Consider the following 25,100-nt stretch of genomic DNA (forward strand, 5'->3'; position numbering starts at 1 on the left):
GAAACCATGCAGCTCATCACTTGGGGATCATTTGGTTCTGTCCCTCTTTTCACACTTGAGGAACAGGCTAGAGGAAGGGAAATGACTTGCTCAGGGTCACAGCTAATAGCCAACCAGCGTGGCGAGAGTGCAGGCAGCCCCGGATTCTACATGCTGGGCTGTTTTTAATGAGGGCTTTTCCGTTAACTCAAGTAGTTCCTCTGAAGACACCTATGTTTTGGAACACAGTCAGTCTCCACATCAGCCTGGACATCCTTGAGCACGAATACTTTTTATCTTTATCAGTATTCTAAAAATCAAGTTCGATGTTGCTCACTCCCTCAGTGGAGGTTTTAAGAGACTCCATTGAACTTTGAGGGGTCAGTTCCCAGAGCACTAAAACTTAGAATTTTTTTGTTTGATAGTGAATTCCATTCATTTTGAGCAGTCTCTGTAGATATTCATGACTATAGGAGTTTAGGCGATTGATTTGCTGGCATTTTTAAATTTGTATCATTTTCATTCTCCAAGTGCAGGCATATTTTCATCTCCCAAAATTAAGTGGGGGGGAAAGGGAAGTAGAAGGAAGAAAACCTGAGTTCTGGTTCCATAGAGTGGACAAACCTTAGACAGAATTTTAATAGTTACTATTTATTTTAATGTGTGGTTGAAAACCCAACCAGCACATATCCAATTCACGGCTTCATGATGCCATTACTTAGGGCAAAACTAAAAAAAAACTGTGCAAAAACTGTAAGACACAACAAAATTTAAATAATTGTATACATGAGTAGGGCAAAAACCATGAACAGGGAATTTAAAGACATGAAACACAGGATTTGATCATCTCTAAGGTCCCTTCCAATCCCAAAATTCTGTGATTCTACTACTAATTTAAGCTTAGTATTTGTTTATTCATTGTTTTGCTAGTGGGTTTTGCTTATCTTTGTCTAACACTATATATAGAATGGGTGGTGTAACATCACAAATAATTTTAGCTTTTCAAGCCATCTAAATGTTCTGGGTAAAAATGAAAGCTTTAATGTCACATTGGAAAACTTTTTAAAAATAAAGTCAGTGGAGTGCATACGCAACAACATCAAGATTTCCAAGGGGGATGGTAAATACATTCAGATCCCTCTAAAATGCTTTGTAAGGGTTATATTCTATTCTGACACTGAATTATTAGGCTAATTGTGTACATGAGGCTTTTATTGCGCACATGGCCTTAAAAAAGAAACCCACGTCATAACAAACCACATGATAACAGCTTTTCTGAAGATCTAGCAACGGAACTTGCAAGGCTGTATGAATTTGTTATTGGAAAAAAATAACACATATGGCCAGGAGAGGATTCCATAGTGGAAGCAATAATACTGTCATATTATTTTTTTTATGGGTAAAAAAAAAAAAAAAAGCCTAATGTGCCAAGACTGAATAAATGAGAATGGTTTATTTATTTGAATATGCAATGAGATATGTAAACATTTGACAATCGAGTTTCAAGAGGAAGATTTGCGGCTTGGCACAAAACCTAGAGACTTGATTAAAAAATGGTTTAAGATGATAGCTCAGGCCTCTAGGAAAGTCTGCCCATGTGTCCGGCACTGTCCGCTCTCTGTCGCCTATACTTGCATTTGTCTTTGAGAAACAGCTCACTGGTCCAGGAATTCCCATGGCCCGTGGGAATTCTGACACTGCAGAGGGAGGGCTTCCGACCAATTGGATTGCACCTGGGAGATCACCAAGATTCTGAGGACATGTGAAATCCCATCACACAAAGAATGCTGAAGAAACTGTGGCTCCTCAACTGGAGTAGAGAAGCTTTCAGGGGATTATCATACGTGTCCTCAAATATTTGAAGGACTATCAGATGGAAAAGGGACTGAATTCTTATTCTCTGTCATTTCAGAAGTAGGGTTAAGGAAGTGACAGTAGGAAATAAATGTGTTTGTTTACTGTGGTTTTTGTGCCCTGTACCGTGCTAGGTGATGTGTATGTAACCTTTAATTCTCACAAAGTCTGTGTGGTAGCTGTTATTATCTCCTTGTAACAGAAGAAATGGAGGTCAGAGAAACTGAAGGATACTACTATTAATAGTTGTAAAAATACTACTAGCTAGTGAAAAAAGCCTTAACATTTATTGTCTGCTGTGTGTCAGACACTGTTCTGCATGCTCTGAATACGTTATCCCTCTTCATCCTCACAGCAGTCTTATGAGATAAGGTACTATATTTATACCCATTTTATTGATGAAGAAACCAAGGCATAGGAGTTAAGCACCTTGCTTGGTGTCACACTGTGAATAAATATGGAGTGAGATTCAGAGCCACACAGTCTGGCTGTGTAGCTGAACATGCTCTACCCTTACATCATTCTGCACCTCTATGTTCTGAGCACGTGCTGTGTGCCAGACCCAGTGCTTGACAATTTATATCCCCATAGCAACTTACCAGGTTAGGCATTATTATTCCCATCCTACAAATGAGAAAAAAAATGAAGACCAAAAGAATGAAATAACTTGTCCAAAGTGAGTAACGCAGCCAAAGTTGTTACTCAGTCCTCAGGCTCCAGGCCAAGTCTCTTTGGACCGTGCTCAGCTTTCTCAGAGGTGCAGACTCTGGATCCAAAAGTTTCTAGCAAGGAGAGCTATCAAAAACCAGAATGGGCTGCCCTGGGGGAGGGGAGAAGGCCCAGGACCTCCCCTTCTCTGGAAACCTTGGAAAGAAAATTTATGGAAGGTAGGTAGGAAGAGGGGAGGGTGTTCAAGCTTTGTATAAAGCATTGAACCCAATGCCCCCTAAGGTTTTGTCCAGCTCTGGGATTTTATGATGCCGTGTTTTCTTCTCATCTTCCCATGTCATCTTGTTTTCCCCTGGGTGTACTCAGATGTACGTGCAAATCTCATTCTGATATTTGAATCTGGCTCTAGGGGTTAGATTGCCTTGGTAAGAGACTTACTTGCTGGGATATTTGACATGGTGCCTTGGGGGAAATGTTAGGTCATTTGAGAAGTCTGCAGCATAAACAGTAAGCAGTAAAGATGTTAACTAGGAGGGAAAATGTAGCAGGAGGGTCTCACACAATGTGAATAGGTAAACGTTGCAATGGCCATCAGGCTTCCCCTTACACACGCATTTACAGTGAAAATGTTTGTCTGTCTTGACTTTTCAAAGTGTTTACCAAATGCCCAACTTGGAAATAGTAGCTTCCCTAGGGTTGTCTCGACTTTAATTATATTCACTGCAACTTGCCTACTCTACTAGACGTCTTATTTGCAACTCTGAATGTCTTTGGGTGGAAATGTCTTCCTTCCTATGACCCCCCCAGGTGACATTTGTCATGTTATCATGCAGCTGGCTCTGACAGGCTGCACTGTCTTGTCTTCTTGTACTTAGTCCTGTGGGTAACAAAGGACATCAGTGTTTCTGGGTCAGGGGATGTATATAAATTCCACATTTGGGTCTTTAGGCCTCCTCCTTCCCCAGGCCGCTACCTACATCAATTCTCCATGTCTCCCCTAAGTGCCTACAAATTGTTTCTCTTTGATTACATCAAGTTGGTGGTGGTGATGGGTGAGCCTTCTCTGCCACTCTTTCTGTATACTTCTGACTCATTTTATTTCAGTTCAATAATAACAAGACATTTTCTCCCTATTTTTTGCCTTCTGTTTTTTTCTATTCCTTAGCCTTTATTTCATGTTCAATCTGTTGGATAGTTACTAATTTCTCTGGAGGAGGTGGAGGCATGGGGAAGGAAGTTTAAGCCATTCAATAATTGGTGTTCCAATAGTCTTGGAAAGTTACTGCTCAATATAGACCTAAGCTGGGAAACAATATTAGGTACCACATGATGATGTGCTTCTTTAAATTGAGTAGATTCATAGAACAGGGACCTATTCACAGCAAAGGGTTTATATCTGTGCTACCTTCTGTGTAATACATTCAAAATGATGACTGTGACATCCCTTTGATGAATTGGGATGGGCTCATAAAGGATGTTGATACACTACTTGTGCCCGTAGCTTATCTGAGTTACTGAGGGGAACTGGAGAATAAAGACATGCATAATATTGAATTTATTTATGTGTTTAAAGTCCAGTGGTTACTTTATTTAATTTTCATTCAGATGTGGGTGGGCTGTGTAGAAATGTGCATGGTCCCATTCCAGTGAGCATCCTAAGTGTAGGTCGAGGGATAGAATATTATCTGTCGCTTTCAGAGGGTGACACGGTCTCCTGCAGCAGGGAACAACCCAATCATTCATTCTCTGAGTGAACTACTTTTAGAAGACAGGATATCATGGTAAGATTAGAGTCTGGGACTGATTGGAATAGTCTCAGTAATGAAAAAGAAGGTACCAAACTTCTTCATACATTTTTTTAAAAATCAACATTGGATACAATCAGGAGGGTTTCCAGGTTACTTACAAAATTCAGTGGATTAGTGCATTTTCTCCATGGTAACAGCATTGTTAATTTCTAACCTTTACAGGGAACATCTATTCATTTTTTTGCAGAAAGTAAACTTTCCTTTTGAGTTTCCAGTTAGATCCACTGTGTTAACCAGTTCACAGTCCTTCCCTGTCTCCTTCCTTCTTTCTGTCTTCTTCAAGCTTTCTCCTTTCTGACTTTCCTTCTTCTCTGTCAAAGATAAAATAAAATTAAAAGGTAAACTGTGAAAGAAATGCAAGTCCAACGAGGATGTATACGGATGTCTTTATTCCCCTCACTACAATTGCATTGTTAAAATGGGTTCTTTCTTTTTAAAAAGTGGGAAAAGGAAAGAAAAATCAAACCAAGCCTGCAGAGCAAGATGTATAGGGATTCTTATGTTGACTTTCCGTGTGTTCTCTGCCACATGTTAACTGTCAAGGTAGGGCTGTGATATGAAATATGATATGAAATATTGGTCCTTACTTAACATTTCACACGGTAATCTCTGCTTTGCATGTTTGCTTCTCTTATGACCTTGTCTTTATAGCTATAACTGCTTCTCTTCACCCATGATCCAAAATAAGTGTGCATTCCTACAGAGAAATTAAAGGAAGCTGTCAGCATAGAGTTAATATAGTTAAAGCATCCTTAACTCTGCTACCAGCCCTTTAAATAATTAAAACTGTATGCTTGAAGAGCCAGATTTGCATTTCTTTACCAAGTTTATTTAGCACACTTTGTTACACTCAATTAAATGAGAATGTTCTGTTTCATTTTCTTTGCTTTGGGTTGATCATTTTGCCTTTTGATTCTTATGCCCTAGTGTCACTTCACAGTGCTTAGGTCTCTAAAACTATACGTATATTAATGCGTATGTGTATCTATAGACACTCATTAAAAGGCTTACTCTTTGTACTGAATGGAATCTCTGCCCAAGGCATTCCAAGCAGCCTCAGGTGTTAGTGGGGCTGCAGATAATTCATTGTGGTAAAGAAGGAGCTGACAACGTTTTTGGACATCCAAAGAATGCTGTGTGTTTTTTAAAAGCTATGTTATTTTGGCATCACCTTCCCTCCCCACAATTTGGTTTGAGAATCTCTTAGCAAACACAAGAAGATCCTAAGATTCTTGAAAATACAAATGGTTCTGGAAAGGATATTAAATATTAGTACTATCTAGTATGTCTCTCCACATCTCAGTTGGCAAAGCACGTGCCGTGTTCTTCGTAAATTAGTTCATTGCCTGACTTATGCATGTTTAAGAAGGAATAAATTAGTTATTCATTTCCTAATGAGTAGTGGGATCAATTGGAGCATGATGAGAGACAAAATAGCATAATTTTGCTTCCCCAGTTGGGGTTCAGTATCCCTAACCTTCACCATTAATCATTCTATCAGTTTCCTGGGTTAATTCCACCTCTGCCGTAAGATAGTCTTTTTAATTTTCAAACCAGGTAAGTAAGACTTTTTAAATTTGCCCATTGGGATTGTAGGTGGGTGATGCTATCTCCTTTGCACTCAAAAGTGTCCCCTCGTTACAATGGTCCCTTCTGCCGTTGCATCAGTTTGTCTGGGTGCGTTCACGGATATCAGTTGGTATGTATGTGTGATGACAATTACGAGGGTTCTAATATATTTAACTGTTACGGGATCTGTTATGTCTACTTTAGGGTCGACCCCATCCCATATGACACTCCAAAACCAGCGGGCCACACGCGGTTTGTCTGCATCTCAGACACACACTCCAGAACAGATGGTATCCAGATGCCTTATGGGGACATCCTTCTCCACACAGGCGATTTCACCGAGCTGGGACTGCCCTCAGAGGTTAAGAAGTTTAATGACTGGTTAGGTAAGGAATGATTGCGTTCTGGCGCCCCCAATTAACCTTTCCCGTCCGAGTGTCACTCACTGCGTCCTAATTGAATTAGAGCACTTGGAAGCCAGCTCAGCCATTTCTCGTATGATATGCCGTGGTGTCTAGCTTTAATCCAATTCTGTTAATTAAAGATGAATTTTTAGATATTTAATTTTACTGTGCATCCTTTCAGAGCCTGGCCTCGGCGGCTCTGGGGCAGAGGGATGGAAAGCTTTGAAACCGATCTTATCTACTCATTCTGTTTTAATGAGGGCATTCATTGGCACACAAGAGACCTAGAATCATATTTTTAATTCATTGGCTCTGCAATCTTTCCCAGATATGATGAGCAAAGATGTACAAATGACCTACTAGCAAGAGAATGTTTCTAAGGAGAGAAGGAGCATGTAAAAGTCTATGAAGGGAAGGTCCTAGCACAGTGTAGCTGAGAGCAGCTTTCTTAAGAGAACCAGAGGGGTGTCTTAGACCCCTGAAAATATAAAATGTCCTGCTGTAGAACTCCAAAAACCTGGAATATGAAACCTGCCTCTGCACTTTGAAAAGTGCAATGGCAACTTTATGGTTACTGTAGAGGCCCCTCACTGCTCAGGGTTATCGGAAGCATCTTGACTCCTGGGTTAGGCATTGCCAAATATTAACATTACAAGGCAATCATGGGGTTGGCTATTCATAGCTAGATTAAATGACAGATCTTTGTAAGAATCCATTTAGGTGCAGGAAAGAAATGCAAGGGTTCTGAGATTTTAAAATATCTAAAGACAGTAAAGAATTATAGAGTAGAAAGCAAAAATCACTCTGGAAAAATAATATCATGAATAAATATGTCAGCCGACAAAAACACAGAAATTCAGGTCGAAATTTTAAAGCAGGGTCAGAAAAATTTTTAAATAATTGAGAAAATGTATATGTTAATGAAAAATTCCTTAAAAATAGTTAAATATTAAAAATTAATAAGTATAACTAACAACATAACTCTTTTGAGTTTTTCTGTGCTCTTACACATCAGTCCACATTTTATATGGTTGACATCAGACTACATATCTGTTCTTTTACTTTTGGTTATTTTCATTTAATAGTATCCATAAGATTTTAAATGATTTTGTCTAATTTTCATACTTATCTTTTGTAATAGCAACATGACATGTATATGGTTCTATGCTTTTATTTAATAAAACATCCCTCTAAAATGAACATTGCAATCGATAACAGTTTTTCCTCTGATAGCTAGCACTGAAATGTGCATTTGGTTTGTATATGTCTTTTTGCTTCTATTGACTTATTTCTTAAGCTAAAATAAAGTATGAGTTAAATTACTAAGTCAAGGATATGAAAATCTCTCTGGTTCTTGTTGTCTATTGGCATCTTGCTTTCCATGGGGGTTATAGCTGTGCATTTAACTAATTAAATGAATATACCACTTTTACCACAGTCTTGGCAGCACTGGATATTGGAGCTTTATTTTTTGTGCTGGTTTCATAGGTATTCAATCATCTCATTTAAAACAGCCACATACCGTGATTGTCATTCAGCATAATCTAGGTTTTTACAGCTGACTCAGAGGGGTAGAGAAGTTAAGTGACTTCTCAGTGTCTCCTTGTGGCAGAAGCTGGGTCTATAATCCACATCTTTTCACTTCTCTTTTGCCTCTGTACAATTTGCCTTCAAGTACGATCATCTCTTCATTTTAGCAACTTTTATTTATGAGCTACTAGCAGGCAAAATTATTTTGGGTTGAATTTTTGACATTTTTAAGATGTTCTGTGACAACTGAACCTCAACATAGAAATGATCTGGCTGCCTTGACAACATTGATTTGTGCAGAAAGGGAATAACACAGTGGGAAGTGTTCACAGAAATATAAGACAAGATAGATCCTGGTTATAATCTTGTTTAGCCACTGACCTTGGCCAACGGAGTTAACCTCTCTTTTCCCCTTGGTTTCCCTGTGCAGAACAAAGGATTAATACTACCTGTCTTTCTGGATTGTTGTGCAGATTAATCAGTAAATGATTGCTGCTAGTAAGTTTTTGTGGGCCATTAATAACTGAATGGGGAATGTGGTGCATGAACCATCAACAGATATTTAGAGGGTAAAAACAAGAATAGGTGAGAGGAATTATTTAGTAGGTTAGAAGTCAACAGTGAGATATTTTATAAGGGAAAGTACTTCATAAATGGAAATGTGCCGTAACTAAGAAAATAAAATGATAAGGAAGTAAAATGTGGAGATCCAGGTGCCTGGTCCGTTCCTTCTCTTCCCGTTTCCTCTCTGATCTTCTGAGGCAGGAGGGCGAGGTCTTAGCTGGGGGTGCAGAATGTAAGGCCAAAGGAAGGGAGCCCGCTGGGATGTGGATAGAGGAGTTGAGATCCCACAGGGAAGGCCAGAATCGTGCAGTTACCCTGGCAACCTCATGGTGCTCAGAGGGAGAGATGGTGTGTGATTACACTCTACCCATTGGCTCAATTGGGAACCTCTCTACCTGAAAAAAATACTTCCAGCAACAGCTGCCAGGCGGCCTGGCAGTGTGGAATCAAGGATCAGATCAGTTAGGGCTTATGCCATAATAGGGTATCCAACTCTCCACCAGCATGAGTCCTCAGATTCAGCAGCTACTTAAGAGTCTAATGAATCTTTAACTGATTTCCGTCTTTCTACTCTAGTCTAGACTACCCTGATTTTGGAAACAACCTGACCATCCCTACGCTCCTTTATTCTCCCAATAGACTCATCTGTTTCTTCTACAGGCCAGGCACTCCTCTATTTCTACAATATCCCTCTAAGGTTGTGAATGTTATTCCAATTTAATAGATGCGGAACTTGAAGCTTAGTTGGGTTACCTTACCCAAGATAATTTAGAGCAGCGGTTTTCAACCTGTGGGTTGAGACCCCTTTGGCGATCGAATGACCCTTTCACAGGGGTCGCCTAAGACCATCCTGCATATCAGATATTTACATTATGATTCATAACAGTAGCAACATTACAGTTATGAAGTAGCAATGAAAATAATTTTATGGTTGGGTCACAACATGAGGAACTGTATTTAAAGGACCAGAAGGTTGAGAACCACTGATTTAGAGGACAGGTAGCTCAGAGAAGCTAAAAAAAATCCACCAAAGTGCACTCAATTAGTAAACCTGGAGTTGTCTTACCCCACAGCATGAGCCCTCTTCCTTTATCTGTCTGTGATATGAGTACGCTTATGGCAGCTGGGAGGCTCGTAGATCTTAGGCTTGAACTAAAATGCCATAGCTTCTGGCAGGTTCAGGTGGAAGTGGAGTAGCTGTTTGATCATGTTCTGTTATTTGAGAGATGTATTAAAGTCCTGCGTGCCTAGAATCTCACCCTGACCTACCAGCTGCAAGGCCTGAGAATCCCATCATGAGTTCCCTGTTGGTTCAGAGATGATGGGTCCTGGTTAATATGGGCATATGTCATCTGGCAGGTGTAGCACATGATGTTATTAATACAAAGTAATTTATGGGCTAAGCTAGCATAGCACAGGGCCATAAGAAGATAGAACTCAAACTAGATATAGCTAAGAGGATGGAGAGGTGGTGTAACTTATAACGATCAGGAGCAGCTGGGAAGAGCCAGCGTTAAATTCCATACCCTTGATAAATTGCTTAATATTCTGAGCCTTGATGTCCTCATTTGTATAGACTTTGTGATAAAGCTTGTATCATTCTTAACACAGCCCTTGGCCTATGGACGACTTCCAACAAATCTTGTGGAGGGAGACAACAGAGCCAGTGTCAAAAAATCCAAAAGGCAGACACTAGAAGGTTCTGGCACTGTGAGTTTTAAAAGATTTAGAGTGGAAGAGGGGGCACCAACAGATATAAGAATAGAGGTTGGAAAGAAGCCTCCCTCTGAACAATTATACTAGCTGGTCAGAATGTTAGGACTGTAAGAGGCTTGGAGGTCCCACCTCCAAATTCAGTAGAAGGGGAAACTGAGGCAGGAGAGACATTAAATGAATTGTCTGGGGCCACTCAAATAATGAATGGCCAAGTTGGACTAGAGTCCAGCTTAAATGAGGAGGGATTGGACTATCATGTGTTGTCTGGGTGGTGGGGTCTAAATACTCGACCCCTCTCCACCCTTCAATCACGTGTCATTTCATGCAGTCCTCATACTAAATTATTTAGTAAGTATTAGTTTCTGATTTTTACTTATGAGGAAACTTGAGTCTTGGTGAAGTTAACTTACCTCAGGTTACCCAACTAGGAGGTGACCTCCAGATTTGGACTTGGGTCCACCAGACTCCACTTGCCAAGTGTGTTCTTCTGTCTTTCTCTATTCTCAGTCGGGGGCCTGGGATCCCTACTGAAGGGACCATCACCTGGGTAAAAATGTTGTTCTTTGACTAACAGCCTCCTTTAATACATATAGGCACACTCAGGGTCTAAGATGGGTTGATGTCATGCTAGAGGTGTTTTTGTGGAACAGCCTCTCTCTTCAATATTGCTAATCTGCCCATGGATGCTGCACAAATGAGCCTGAGGAAATCTTATTTGATTGCACATCCACCTTCTTATTTCCACTTTTATTTGCCCCTAATTTCTTCCCATTCCCCAAATGCCTATGCCTTTTCACACTCTTTCCCTTTGCGGACCCCGTTCCTACTTCCTGGAATGACCCTCCCTTTAGGAGAACTCATTCATCCTTTCTGCCTGAAGAGCTGGTTGCTCCCCTTAACCCATTGGTCAGGCATGTGTGCAGCCAGCCCTTCTCATAGTTGCCATGTGATTGTCTGCTTGTCTGTCTCCTAACCATTGCTCTTTGTACCCCCACTTCTGAATAAAGAGCCTGGGATATAGTGGGGAGCACCAATGGTTGTTGAATCTCTGAGTGAATGAATGAACTTAAAGGTATAATAATTTTTTTCTGCTTTGCCTTTTGGCTCAAACATTAAAAGTATGCAGTTCTTAATAGAGATATACTGTCTTATCCTCCTTTCTCTACATCTCCCTTCTCTTCACTTCCTTTTCCTTTACTCCTCAGAGTATAACAGCCAGTTGGCTATTGTTCATCATTTCTTTATACTGTGCAGGAATACTTAACAAGGATTTGTCCTTGTTGTCGTTTTGTTTCCAATATTATAATTAGAAAGGCAGGGTTCTTGGGTGGCCTCTTCCTTCAGCTGAAATTTTATATATAACAATCTAGTCAGTCAAACTCCAAGGCCATGAACTTTTAATTATAGCTTTTCTTTGGTCTCGGTTGTCATTAAATAGCTCTGAACTTCAGTTTCTCCAGGCCTGAAAGAAAGAAAGAAAGAAAGAAAGAAAGAAAGAAAGAAAGAAAGAAAGAAAGAAAGAAAGAAAAAGAAAGAAAGAAAGAAAGAAAAATGCTTTCAGCTCTAGCTGGTTTGGCTTAGTGGATAGAACATGGGCCTGTAGACTAAAAAGTCCTGGGTTTGATTCTGGTCAAGGGCACATGCCAGGGTTTCGGGCTTGATCTCCAGTAGGGGGCATGCAGGAGGTAGCCTATCAATGATTTTCCCTCATCATTGATGTTTCTATCTCTCTCTCCCTTCTCCTTTCCTCTCTGAAATCAATAAAAATATATTTAAAAAAGAAAATGCTTCCAAGGAAAATCTCAAGAAAGGGATTATTCATATCTGTAGAAGCATTGTATTAGACATGGTTGTAACGGAGTGTGACTGCAACACACATCCCCGATCCTAGACATACAAATCAACTTTGTCCCTTTCACAACCATCATATTGGGAGACTGTGTTCCTTTCCAGTGATTGTGCTGTTGGCCCAGAGTTTTGGAGCTGGGCTTTCGGAGAAGCTTTCACAGCCTGAGCTATTTATTTTACTCTTAGAATACGTGTAACATATGCTCATTCCTGATAACCTAGCAAATAGAGATACGTGGAAGAAGAAAACAAAATCACCCGTGGCCAGAGATAACCACTGTTAACATTTAGTGTGGCTCTTTATAGACTGTTTTCTATTAATACATATGCATACACACAACACATATTTTTACCAAATAGAGAGATTACAGTAATACCGTGTCATAGTCTGTTCATCTTAACACTATATTATAAATAACTTTCTACATCAATTAATATGGCTACATCAATAAGTAAGACTTCCCCCCCCCCAAAGAATACTTTCAATATAAATGAGATACATATACATTATAAAATTTTCAGTATTTAACATGTGCAAAGCAGAAAATATGCATTCATCTGTAATCCTCTTTTCAGAGTATTTACTATTTGGTGTATAGAATTTGAGAAATTTTTCTATTTTCTATTTCTATGTTGAATATCCTTAATAGTGGCAGTCTTTATGCTTTAAGGATTTTTTTTTTTTTGCTTAATTACTATTTTTAACTTATTTTTTATTTTAAAAATTTTTCACTACTTTATTTTTCCAAACAACTTTCTTTCTTTCTTTTTTTTTTTACAAAAAAAAGAGCTTTAGATTTTATTTTTCTATTACAATTTATGTTCAGCCTTATTCTGTGTTTGTTTCAGGGGTACGGTATAGTGGTTAGACTTGGCAAAGTATTCCCTCTGATATTTCCAGTACCCACCTGGCACCACACATAGTTATTAAACATTGATTATATCCCCTATGCTGTACTTTATATCCCTGTGGTTATTTTGTAACTTCCAATTTTAGCTTTTAATCCCTTCACCTCTTTCTTATTATCCTGTAACTTTAAAAAATGTAGCACGTCATGCTCTGTGTCAGCATAGCATCCTGTTGTATGGGTGTGCTCTAATTTATTTAGCTCTCCTTATTACTGAAGACCTAAGGTGTTTTCATTCTTTTATTATTACCTACACTGGTGTGATGAACATCCTTTTTGCTCTCTCTTTGAAAACGTCTTTAATTATAGTTGTAGGATATCTTCCTATAATTAGAATTGTTGCTCCAATTGATACATACTTTAAACACACACACACACACACACACACACACACCCTTTTATTATATATTGTCAAATTTCCCTCTAAAGATTCCCCATAATAGCCTCAGCAGTTTTTAAGAATTTGTGTCATATGTTTTTGAATATCGTCAGTGGCAGAAAACCTTCACCTTGTAAGGGCTTTTTAAAAATGACTACAAACTCTTTTTCTAATTGTGAAATCTTACATATTCTTTGTGAAAAGTGTAGATAATGGTACAGAAAAAGTATTAAGATCACCAGTGTATCCTACAAGTCACAGATCACTGTTAACAATGGGTGTATTTCCTGTTGTGTCGTGTGTGAATGCACATGTATCCAGTGTTTACAGGTAGTGAATGGTCAGTAATGTTACCTGCTGCTAAATTACATTATCCAAGTGTGCCAGTGCCATGACTCCTCCTTCCTGCCCTGTCAGTGAGTTTTTCTTACTCCCTGGGAGGGCAGGACGTTAGGGCGAGTGGCCTTACAGTCTTTTGTGCCCCAGTGACCCGAGGCATGTGGCCCAGTCTGCCTGTGGAGCAGAGAGAATGGTGAGCCACGTGGCCCTGCCTGGCCACCAGAAACGTGGCACCATCTCCTTTCCAAGCATCCCAGACCCCGACACACATATATGTTTTTAATTAACTTCTAATTAACTGCTCAACTACACCGGAGGGGCCAGGTCTCCACTTTCCCATCCCTGTTTCAGTCTCCTGTCATCTCCCTCCTGCCCCATTTTGAACCTGACTCTCCACCCTCTACCCTCCTCCTCTGGAAGTCACCTCTGCACACCAGCTCTTGTCTTACAGACTCAGGCGCGCCAGGCTGCAGGAAGATTGCAGCTGACTTTTCCAACTCTGACACCCCATGCTTTCCAGGCATGGTCTGCACATTTAAGGCTACTGATTTTTACAATTGCACAAAACCAGTAGGAACTGGAGCTTGTAAAGTGGGCAAGTGGAGATGGACAATCTCCAATTTAAAAAAATATATGATATAAACTAATGGCAACTGCAGAACAGTTCCCAGAAAAGGCGCTTCAGAAGTGATTTGAGCAGGGGAGCCTCGCTGGAATGGTTATAGCAACTGAATAGTCATAGCTAATAAAGAGGCGAAGGTTTGAGGCTTTAATAAGATGACTCCCCAGGACTTGCAGAGGAGAATCTACCAGAGTTCCTTACAGCCTAGAATTCTCTCCCTCTCATCGTCTGGAGTTTAATGTCAAAGGAGTTTCTTAATCATTAACTTGCTCACAAAAACCATATCTAACATGCTAGACTTTTCAGTTTGTGATTCATAATTTGATTTCCCCTATTACCATCCTCAAGCTATAATTTATGTAAAAACTTCTCTATGTCACACAATTATTTAGGGTGTTTTTTTGCATTCAGTCTGTTTCATTCGTATAACTTGTGAAGCTACACTCTGACAAAATTGCTTATGCAAGGAAATTATTTATCATTAAAAAAGTAAGTTTGTAAAAAAAAATAAAGAGATTCTAGAATTTCCAAAAATGTCTAGGAGTTGACTGCATATCCTATTATGAGGATGCAAATGTCCTGTTTTCTTGTCTGTCATATATTTGTTTAATCCAAATAACAGATTCATGCTTATTATCTACTTGTCTTTCTTTATGTTAAAGAATCTTTTATGCTAAAGTGAATTATCTCATGGTCTTATTCATAGGTAAGTACTTTTCCTCCCATAAGAACAAAATTAACTTGAAAGTATAGTTCAATTTTGATATAGAATTATATAAAGTACTTAAAAAAAGAACATAAATACAGAATAGTTGAATATGCTCAAATAAGTAAGACTGGACTTTGTTTCATTAGAAAGGATTGTTAGTGACCCGAGGACATGAGGCTAGGTCATTTGTGATCCATGTGAACCAAATCCTCTTTGTTATGGCCAGCCATTTTCTTAAATTACATTAATTATAATGCCTCTAATTCATATGGCTTCTTTCTCCAAAGGACTCAGAGTACCTTGGAGTATATTAGATCATTAATGCTTATAATGGTGCGGGGAAGTCGATATGGGCAGACAGCATTATCTCTGTCTTGCTGATGGATGGATGGGGATCCAGAAAGGTGGGAGGACAGACTGGGGTCATGCTGTGGACAAGAGCTAATGTCCCTGGGTGTTGTCCCTACTCTTCCAAAATTCAGTTCTAAAACTTCCTGCTTTCTCCTTTGCTGAAATATCTCCATCGCCTAGAGCAGCGGTTCTCAACCTGTGGGTCACGAACAATGAAAATACATCCTGCATATCAGATATTTACATTACAATTCATAACAGTAGCAAAATTACAGTTATGAAGTAGCAACGAAAATAATTTTATGGTTGGGGGTCACCACAACATGAGGAACTGTATTAAAGTGTTGCGGCATTAGGAAGGTTGAGAATCACTGGCCTAGAGAAACAGGCATGGGCGAGACTCATATAACCATTGCTTCATCAGTTTAGCAGAGAAAGCCAGGTACACACTTTCCTGAAAAGGGCAAAATATTTTTGAATTTCACTACATGACAATTTTGTCACTATTACAAATAAATAAAGGAAAAGGAGCTCTTTGGAAACAAAAAAGTCCCCAAATTTTCTAAACCCTCTGGCCTGAGAGGGAAAATTGAAGCCCTCAGAATTTACGTGATCCTAAATCCTAGAGCAGGATGCTTGCATACCAGAGCATGAAGGGGCTTCATCCTCAAAAGGTTATTTGCATATGATCTCAGTGTCTTGTCAGTCTTCCGCCACGGAGAATGTAGAAGGGAACAAGAGAGTGGTGTTACTGCCCTTAGCATCCAGCCTTGGCTTGTCTATATTATCTCCCTGTTATATAAATTAGGCAACTAGAATTCACAGAGTTTCAGTGTCTTAGCCAATTTCACACAGATTTGTTAGTGGAGGACCCAGGCGTAGAGGCTTTGTCTTCTGCCTGGGCGTGATGCCATTTCTATGTTAATTTTGCACATCAAAACCTGGGAGATTATTCTCATTCTTCAAGGTTTGATTTATGGAATAGAGTACTGATTTAATCTTAATCTCTACACACACACACACACACATTTACATCTAATTGGAGACTAACTATTTTACCATAGATGATAGATGCCTCAAAATCAATATATCACAATGTTGAATTAACATCTCCTCCAAATACTGCTCATTCTCCTCATTCCCCTTCTGATCCACATGATCATTAACCCAGGCACTTCCTCTGTTGTTGGTCTCTGCTCAAATGCCAACTCTTTGGTGAGATCTTACGTTTGCTACTTGTGTGTCTTCTTACTTATTGTTGGTCTTCCTCCATTGAATGCAAGCTCCATGATATCTGTATCCTCTATACCTACGACAGTGCCTGAGTCATAGGAGCGGCTCAGAACATGCATTGAGTGAAGGGATAGATGAATGAAAGCAAGCTCCACGAGATCAGGGGGTGGGTCTCTACAGGAGAACGGGTGGGCCTCTATATTGTTGATGAGGTCACAAACACAGGGCTATGTGTGTACAAAGCACTCTACATTTTTGCTGAGTAACTGAATCTTCAATCCTGTTGATCCCACCACCTGCCTGCCAGTCTTGTTCCCTTTCTTCTGTGAACTCTTGTTCATTCTTTAAAGCCTACATCAAAGATTCTATCTGTTAGGAAACTGGCCCTGCCTCCCTAATTGGACTTCATCCTTTTCTCCCCTCCATACTAAGTTCAGACCATTAGCACACATTAGTTTAGGGATTCTAGTCTCCTTCGATGATGAGTCTCCTGAGATGACACTCCCAGAGGGCTCGTCAATAAATGTCTGGTTTTCTTCACTTCCGTGTTGTATTTTGATCAACAAAATGTGTTTGCTTCCCTGATCTTCAGCCACTTTTTCTCTACAACAAGGAGAAATAGACACAGAGCTGTGAGGGTGACTTTTGAGGGGCATCCTCAGCTGTCAAGTACCTTGTAATTGTTAGAGGTGATCATTTTATTGTTAACATCACACCCTTCATTATCTCGTACTATAGACCTCCAAATGCATGTCCACACCCCACTACGGGTTTCTGGATAAGGGCAGTTATTCTTATAGGTAGGTAGCCCTTGGTTTGGCTTTTATCTTGCCAATATGGAATAGATCACTTCCATTTGAGCTCTCCCACATCCTCCCAGCCTATCTGCATATTGTTTCCTGGAATTTTTTCCCCAGTGGTCCCCTGGGTTTTTGAATGTCATTTTCCTGGCTCTTCAAGCTGCATGGGGAGTCCATTCTGCTTCCAGTCTATGGCTCGACTCACTAATTCTTGATGTGCCCCCCCCCCCCCCCACCTTTTGACTGATAAATTTTCATTATTGGTTTTGCGTGAAAGTCTTCAGGGTTCCACTCTGCCTGACCCCTGTGGTCACTTAGTGATTACATGCGCCAGCTGAGGTAATTTATTCACTTTGTTTTGGTGTGAACACGTCCCATGGGTCTTGTAACTGCTGTAATCACTTGACCCTAGTGACTGTTAAATGCTTTAAACACAGTTATTTTTAATTTATAATTGTTTTCATTAAAAATCCCTTATAGTAACTTAACTGACCTTGCTGTCAACATGGCATTATGTGCAGGGGGAAGAAATGAAAATATTATGATGCAAATAATATAGTACTCATCGGAGATACGCAGCAAATCATTAGCTCACCCTACACATGCTCCCTTGGAGTAGTGCAAGGAAGATGAAAGAGAAGAGGACATAATTATAGCACTGTCTGCATAATTCAGCACAGCCATTCCTGCACCCGGAGCAGGCTAGGCGGGGGAGGGGAAAGGAGAGTGTGGACTCCAAAGTGAAGTGCCAGAAGAGCCATTTATGTGCAGACAGCACTTCCCACACCAATGGGCAGTCCCATTTGATGAATCATTTTTCAATTAACATTTTATACTTATTTTGAATCTAATTTCAAGCTTAAGAAAAGTAGCAAGAATAATACAAGGACCTATCATATACCCTATAGCCCCATTCCCCAAATGTTAACATTTTGCTATTTGCATATTCTCTCTTTCTTTCTTTCTCTCTCTCTTTCTCTGTAGGTCTTTCTATTTATATAATTTTTCCTGAAGTATTTGTGTGTAAGCTACAGACTCTATGCCCCTTTACCTTCAGTATTTCAATGTGTCTTTTCTAAGAACATGGATATTCATTTACATTAACTCACTACCGATTTCAAAATGAAATATAAATAGATACCATTCTATAATTTAATCTACAGACTTTTTTCAGATTTTTCCAAATAAAACCAATAATGTCTTTTATAGAAATGTTTTCTGTGCAGGCTCTACAATGCACTGCAATCCGTTTTAAAAGTCAAGCCAAATCAAGCTAAAACAAAACAGTGTTTCTCATTTTCTTACCCTTAAGTAAGAGTGAGGGGTTATAATAGAAACTTGATCCTATAAAATTAGTATGTCTATGTGTTTAGTGACAAGATGCTGTGGGTCTTTTGCTAACATATTTGTTATCTCATTCGATCCTCAAGCAAGCACACCGAAGTCTACCACAGACCAGGTCACAGAGACCAAGGAGGCAGTAGCTGTGCTCTGCATCCTGATTCCTTCCATGGTACCCAGGGAGACTGGGACCCAGGATCTAGGGATGGATGGCAATGGGGAATTAAGGGGTGCCATATTTCTATTGTTTCTAATTTTTACACTGTCCTGGTAAGGGCCAGAAAATACATTTACCTCAGAAAGTTACCTAACTCATTTTTTTGCTCCAAGAGATACAACTAATTTTAAGAATTAGTGAAATCATTAATGAATGTTAAGTAAACTAGGTTTGTCTGATGGAAGGCTTTTGGACTGCTGGTCAAAAAGTGCTAAGTCATGAGATACAAAGAGCCTGGGATGCTTGGTTGCTGGCCCTGGAAACTTGCACACTCAGATTCTCTGTGTGTGTCTGGCCTGGCTGCGTTTGTCCTTGTGGCAACATGAAGGCACATTCCAGAGCTGTGGACTGAAGGCCTTCTGGCTATTACATAGATAGTTGGTTAGTGGGCATTCATAATTTAGCCTAAAGGGGGGAGAGGGAGGTTTATTGCAAAACTCACAGTTAGATCCCTATATTTGGTTTTGGTTTTGTTTATTCTTGGCTTTCTTGTGGGGGAAGGAGATTGGAATCGTTGTGCATTTTCATTTAAAAAATGTTTAGTTTTTCCAATATGTTATTCCTGATCAGGGTTGCTGCTAGCCCATGAGGTGCTTTTGTACAAAGTCTGAAGAAGTGTCCCTTAGACCTGGCACTACATGCTTGTGGAATGGCATTCAGCTCCCACTCACACTCTTGGGTATTAAGCAACCTTTGCAACCCATACGGCAACCTTTAATTAGTCTTCTATTTTGATTTGTCCCCATTTAACATTCTTTTTTTTTCTTGCCTTTATTTTTTTTTACTTCTTATTGCATATCCTTGGTTACTGTTCTTATTCTGTCACTTTGGGGACCTTTTGATATTAGAGCATTTTATTTAGCATTTGTAACAGTCCATAGAACACAAATGTAAATATATATGTAAAGTTTTTATCAAAATGTCTCTTCCTAATTTTGAGAATTAGAGATTTTTGTGATGTTCTAGGGAAAAAAATAACATTGGGGAAAATGGCTTTTAGTTTTGATTACATTGCCTGCATTGCCTAGCTCTTTTCACATCTGGAATTTGTTTTAAAACCCTATTTGGTACATCCAAAATGAATAATTAAGCAGCTAACTATAACATGCATTATTGATCTACTGGATTTAGATGTTATTGCAGCAAGTTTTGGGTGCACCATGAAACTGAAATAAACTTACTTCCCTCGTGTTTCTTAAATTCTGTTGAAATTTCAGGAGCAGGAAAGAAATAGCACATTTTCCCCCCATCTAATTTTGGGGTAAAGTTGTACAATTAAACTGTGTTGTCTCCCTTCTCTTGTCTGTCATTTCAGTAAATTAAATCTCACTTATCCTCTAGTTTGTATTGTTCTCTTTTGTCTGAAAATAAGGTTGGGAAGTAAACTTTCTTTTCATTTTGAAGAGACTAAACTGTGCCCCAACTTGGCATCAAACTGTGACCTCCTGGTTCATAGGTCGATGCTCAACCACTGAGTCACGCTGGCAGGGCTGGATGCTTGTTCTAGATAAGGTCGTGGGGTTTGAGGTGGCACCGGGAATAATTTCCATCTTCACGACTATAGCAGGTGCTACACACAGCTCCTCCTCCAGCCAAAGCCCCCTTACCCTGTCACAGGGACTGGAAAGGGTACAGTTAATGAGAAAGTCAGGCAAAGCAGGCACCCATCATATGATAACCACGTAGCTGGATGTTTTTATTGTAACTTGCAGCATATAGATGTGCATGGTTTGGCCAGTCTTCTGAAGTTGTGCCAAAGCCCTTTCTTTGTTCACAGTGATTGGAGATCAGCACTGTCTTTCTTGGGAAAATCCCACATAATTTATCATCTTTATCAAAAATTCACCATATTTGTCATGCTTCCATTTTAGTGTATGTATTGGCAAGTCAGAATGGAAAGATGCTTGTGAAACACTCCGAGTGCCAAATATTTCTAGATTTTTATGATCCATTCCCCCTTCCTTTTTAAAGTGGTGTCAATTACTCCCTAGGCAACAGCAAATTTATATACTCTTTTAATGTTCCTATGTCATCATTTTAAGTAATACACAATGACATTAGATGATTATGGTAAAAAGTCCAGCTGGCATAAACTAGTTTGGAGATAAATGCAAGTGGCTTAGGGATGCTGTACATGGGAGCCGGCGTGCATTGGTGTCACCAGGGACAGTTGTGACTGTCACTAGTCAGCGTGTTGTGAGCAGCAGTCGATATGTATCTCACAGGGACTGGAGCGTGTCAGTTAATAGAGTGTCTAGAATTTCTAGAAAGATCTAAACCAGAAACTGTGTGTGGTTTCTAGTAGTTGTTCTGTAGCTCATCATTTGCCATATACTCCCACAATAAGACCTAAGTTTTTATTCTTATAGATGGTCTCTTTGCCTGCCTTGCACATTTAAAAAAGTCATAGGTATAGTCTTTGCCTGCCTTGCACGTTTAAAAAAGTCATAGGTATAGCTCCGTGATAGGGAACATGAATTTGTTCACAAGGCAGTGTATACAGGTTTGTCTTTTATTTGTATTATAAACTAGAGGCCCAGTGCATGGATTTGTGCACCGGTGGGGTCCCTCGGCCTGGCCTGCAGGAATCGGGTGGAAACCAGCTCTCCGACATCCCCCAAGGGGTCCCAGATTGCGAGGAGATGGTTCTTGGGCGACGCACCCTGGAATCAGGCTCCCTCCTCTCTGGTTCCGGGTGCGTCACCTGAGAATGCACGCAGCTGCCAAATCACCGCAGCTCAGCAGCTCCTGTGTTGAGTGTCTGCCCCCTGGTGGTCATTGCATGTTATAGCTATCGGCCGGTCAGCCGGTCAGCCAGTCGCTTAGGCTTTTATATATATCGATAAGCCCAATGCATCACACAGTAAGATTCCATATTCAAAGATAAAGGGGTTCTAAGAAGGGTCACGTCTCCTAGAAATATTACTAAGGTGAATTTGAAAGTTCCATTTCCCATGGCAGGAGGAAGGATTAGGAACTTGTCAAGGCAGTTCTTCCTTCTCCTCATCAGGGTTAGAGGGTGTTGCCTGAGCTCGACCATGCCTACAGAATAAGCTCTGCCCCCTCTCTACTCCAAGAGTGAGAAAAACACACCGAAAGAGCAAAAACACGATCCAAATAGATAGGCTTCTGCGTCAGTGCAGTTCCTTCCATTCTAACCCTGGGCAGTTCAGATTTCTGAAGTGCACCGGCTTCATGAGATATGCAGCCTGCAGTGTTCTGCACGTTTGTTTTTAAAATGTAACAAGCTCCTCAATATTGTTGGCTTTAAAAATCTCTTTTACCATATGTGTGTTTTTTAATCTATCCTCTTTAGAAATGTGTCTTAGGAAAATATGCCCAGTGTTCGTAACACTGTGTGTATACCCTGGTGTGAAATACAAATGCACACAACTAACAATAGCTATAAAAATGAAATCTTGTACAAGCCATGCCCTGCCTTTCCAGGCAGCAGGAACCATGCTTTTGGGGTCCAAGAGAAGCTGTATCACTGGGGAGGTGTGTGGGGGTGGCTCTCAGCTCAAGAAGTGGGAAGGGGAAAACGCTGCAAATTTTAGTATAATGCATAATGTTGAAAGAAATTGTATCCCATCATAAAGATTAGCAGGCTGTGTAATTCAATTTAAAATTGGTTGGCGTGCCCTGACTGTTATAAAGCCTTCCTTTTTTTGTTTTATCACCATTTCATTATTTTAGGTTGTCTACCAATATAGAACGAGCATACAGCCAAACCATACAAAGTGTTTTTCTATGGTTCTGCCCACTGGAGAAATTGTTGATGAATGCAAGAGATTATCTTAAAATGAGTTAAGAAAACGCTTGCTCAATTGAAAGCCTCCTTGTTTGCTTTCTTACTTTTTTTTTTTTTTAGCATAAAATGAATTTCTCCTGGGCAAGCAACCATTGAGAGTGAAATTCCTTTAAAAGCATTTGCTAGACACAGGGCTTGGTTTCCAAAACTCAGCGTTAGCACTTATCGGCAGTATCATGGGCATTACTGTGCCATTGAAAACCAAGATCCAGTAGCTTATGTTAATGCAAGACTAACAGACCCACAGCTGATGGCAGTTACCCATACTGGGGGGTTAATAAACGTTCTCAGAATTACTGTCTTTATTTTCTTTATTACAAGAAAAATGGGCAGCTTCCTAAGCCGTGTCTCCTGTTTCTTGCTAAGTCTTGGTGACTTGCTAATTAACTGTTTTGGTTCCAGGACTTCATGGCTTATGCTGAGTTTAATATTCCTGTTAGGGAAATGCTGAATCCTTTGGCCAAAGTAGTAGGGGGAAAAATAACAAATTAAATCCAGCAAACATTTATCCAGGTGCCCTTTTTGAACATGAGGAGCTATAGAAATAGTAATAATAAGACTTGGATACACCAGAAGAGTATCTGGAAAATGAACACACAATATTTTTCTTTTGCTTCTCTTGCTTCTATTCGTGAGAGATCTTAATTTTTATTCGTGTTCTGAGTTTCGGCCCAGAAGCATTTTGTTAAGAAGGATCTTCCTGGCTCATCCAGACTCAGTGGGAAAGATGTTATGATTGATTGGCATGGGGAGAGAGGTGGTTGCTCCTGTGCCATGCATTTGCAGGTCAGTTTAGCATCATTTGTCTTTGGTCACACTCATGCTCTGTGACTCTGGTAGACAGAAAACTGCCATAGTGACCATGTCCACATGCTTTATTTTAACTCTTTCTGGCCAATCCACACTTTCATGTGTCTGTGTTAGAAAGTTCCCAAAACGACTGTGACCTAGGCTTGGTGGGGTTTTTAAATTTTCTTCCCATTGTTGCAGGGCATTCTTGGCATATCTTGGAAGCAAGTTGAGGCTAGTATGTGAATCAGACTGTCAGGAAGACAAGAAAACGCACAGAACTCTTTGTATCCTGTAGGATTTAGGAAACAAGTTCACTAAATCCCAAGCTATAAAGAATTCAGGTTATCGAACCAATCTGATGGAGTTAATAGATTAGCTCAGTTTACCTTATTAAGTCCCACAAATCTTGGGCAGCTCAGTTTTCTCTAGTTTCGAGTTCCTATCTCCTAAACCTGACTGCTTAACACCAGGCAGTTGGTTAAAACTTCAGATTCCTGGAATCTAGCTCAGACCTAGTGAATCAGGTTCTCTACTGGTGCGTGCAAATAATTGGAACTTTAATGAACTCTTCTGTGGCTCTCTTGCCAATTCACTGCCCTGTTCTTGCTTATGATGGTGTCTATGGTCAAGTTCAGGGATATAGTCTGCATATTCTCATCACCCTTAGCAAAGCTGTTCTTTTTCATCATGACCTTCGTGTACCTCAGTTACCTCATCTGTAAAAGCGGATAATAGTTCTTAGTTCATAGGGTTAAATGGATTAATATATACATTTTTTTTAGGGCTGTGCCCATTAGAGGGTAAGTATTACTTGAATCTGTTCTAAGCCTCATAATTGTCATCATCATTTATTTTGTTTACAGGGACTCTGAGTGTCCCTGCCAGAGGCAGAAATCATGATTTAGGATCTCTTATTAGGCTGTTGTCAGGAGGAGTAGAGGGTCTAGCAGTAGCATTGTTTGAGAGAGACATTATGGTATTACTTAAGCATATGTGGAAGTGTAAACATAGTTAGTTAAATCAGTAAGGAGGCTTTTGACTGGAAGAAACAAAATGGCTTAAATAAAAAGGGATTTAGTATCTCAGATAAGAAGAAGCTGGGAGGAGTAAAGCATTTTTTAAAATCCTGTAATTCAGGGACCCAGTGATGATTTCCAGGGACCCAAGGTATTTGGTATTTCTTTCTCCTGTTCTCACATGTTAACTTTGCCCCTGAGGTTGGAGTGTGACTGTTTAAATTCCGGGCTTGTTATGAAGACATGACAATATTCAGTGGAAAGACAGGACCATTCCCTTATTATATTGTCTGTTTGTAGAGGTGGTAACCATTTCCCGGGAGCCCTTCAGCAGACTTCCCCTCATGTCTCATTGGCTAGGATTGGGTGACATGCACCTCTTCAAACCAGTCACTGACAAGGGAAATAGAATTCATCAAGATCCACCCCTTGGGGTGTAAGAATAGGCACACCTTTCTTGGGCACATGGCTTCCCAGGGATGAATATATGGATGAAATTAGGGGCTTGCTGTTGCGGAAAGCTGGGGTGAGGGTTGGAGTAGATCACCAACAGTGTCTGCTTTATGAGTCTGGTAATGAAATATCTTTGCATCGGACTTTGGAGCGAGTAGCCTACTGTTTTCCTAGAATGGAGTCCATGT

General features: G+C 40.0%; 1 protein-coding gene across 2 annotated transcripts in view; it reads left to right on the top strand.

The window, feature by feature from the left end:
- The window catches only part of MPPED2 (metallophosphoesterase domain containing 2), a 172,574-nt gene that overhangs the window by 47,432 nt on the left and 100,042 nt on the right, over positions 1–25,100 (top strand). For both annotated transcript variants that reach the window (XM_070428125.1, XM_070428126.1), the window contains exon 3: positions 6,084–6,265. In XM_070428125.1, the coding sequence (XP_070284226.1) occupies positions 6,084–6,265 (182 nt within the window). The remainder of the gene's footprint in view (positions 1–6,083; positions 6,266–25,100) is intronic.

This window comes from Myotis yumanensis, unplaced genomic scaffold, assembly GCF_028538775.1.
Source record: "Myotis yumanensis isolate MYYU_CA2020_CCGP unplaced genomic scaffold, mMyoYum1.0.hap1 SCAF_10, whole genome shotgun sequence".
NCBI lineage: Eukaryota > Metazoa > Chordata > Mammalia > Chiroptera > Vespertilionidae > Myotis > Myotis yumanensis.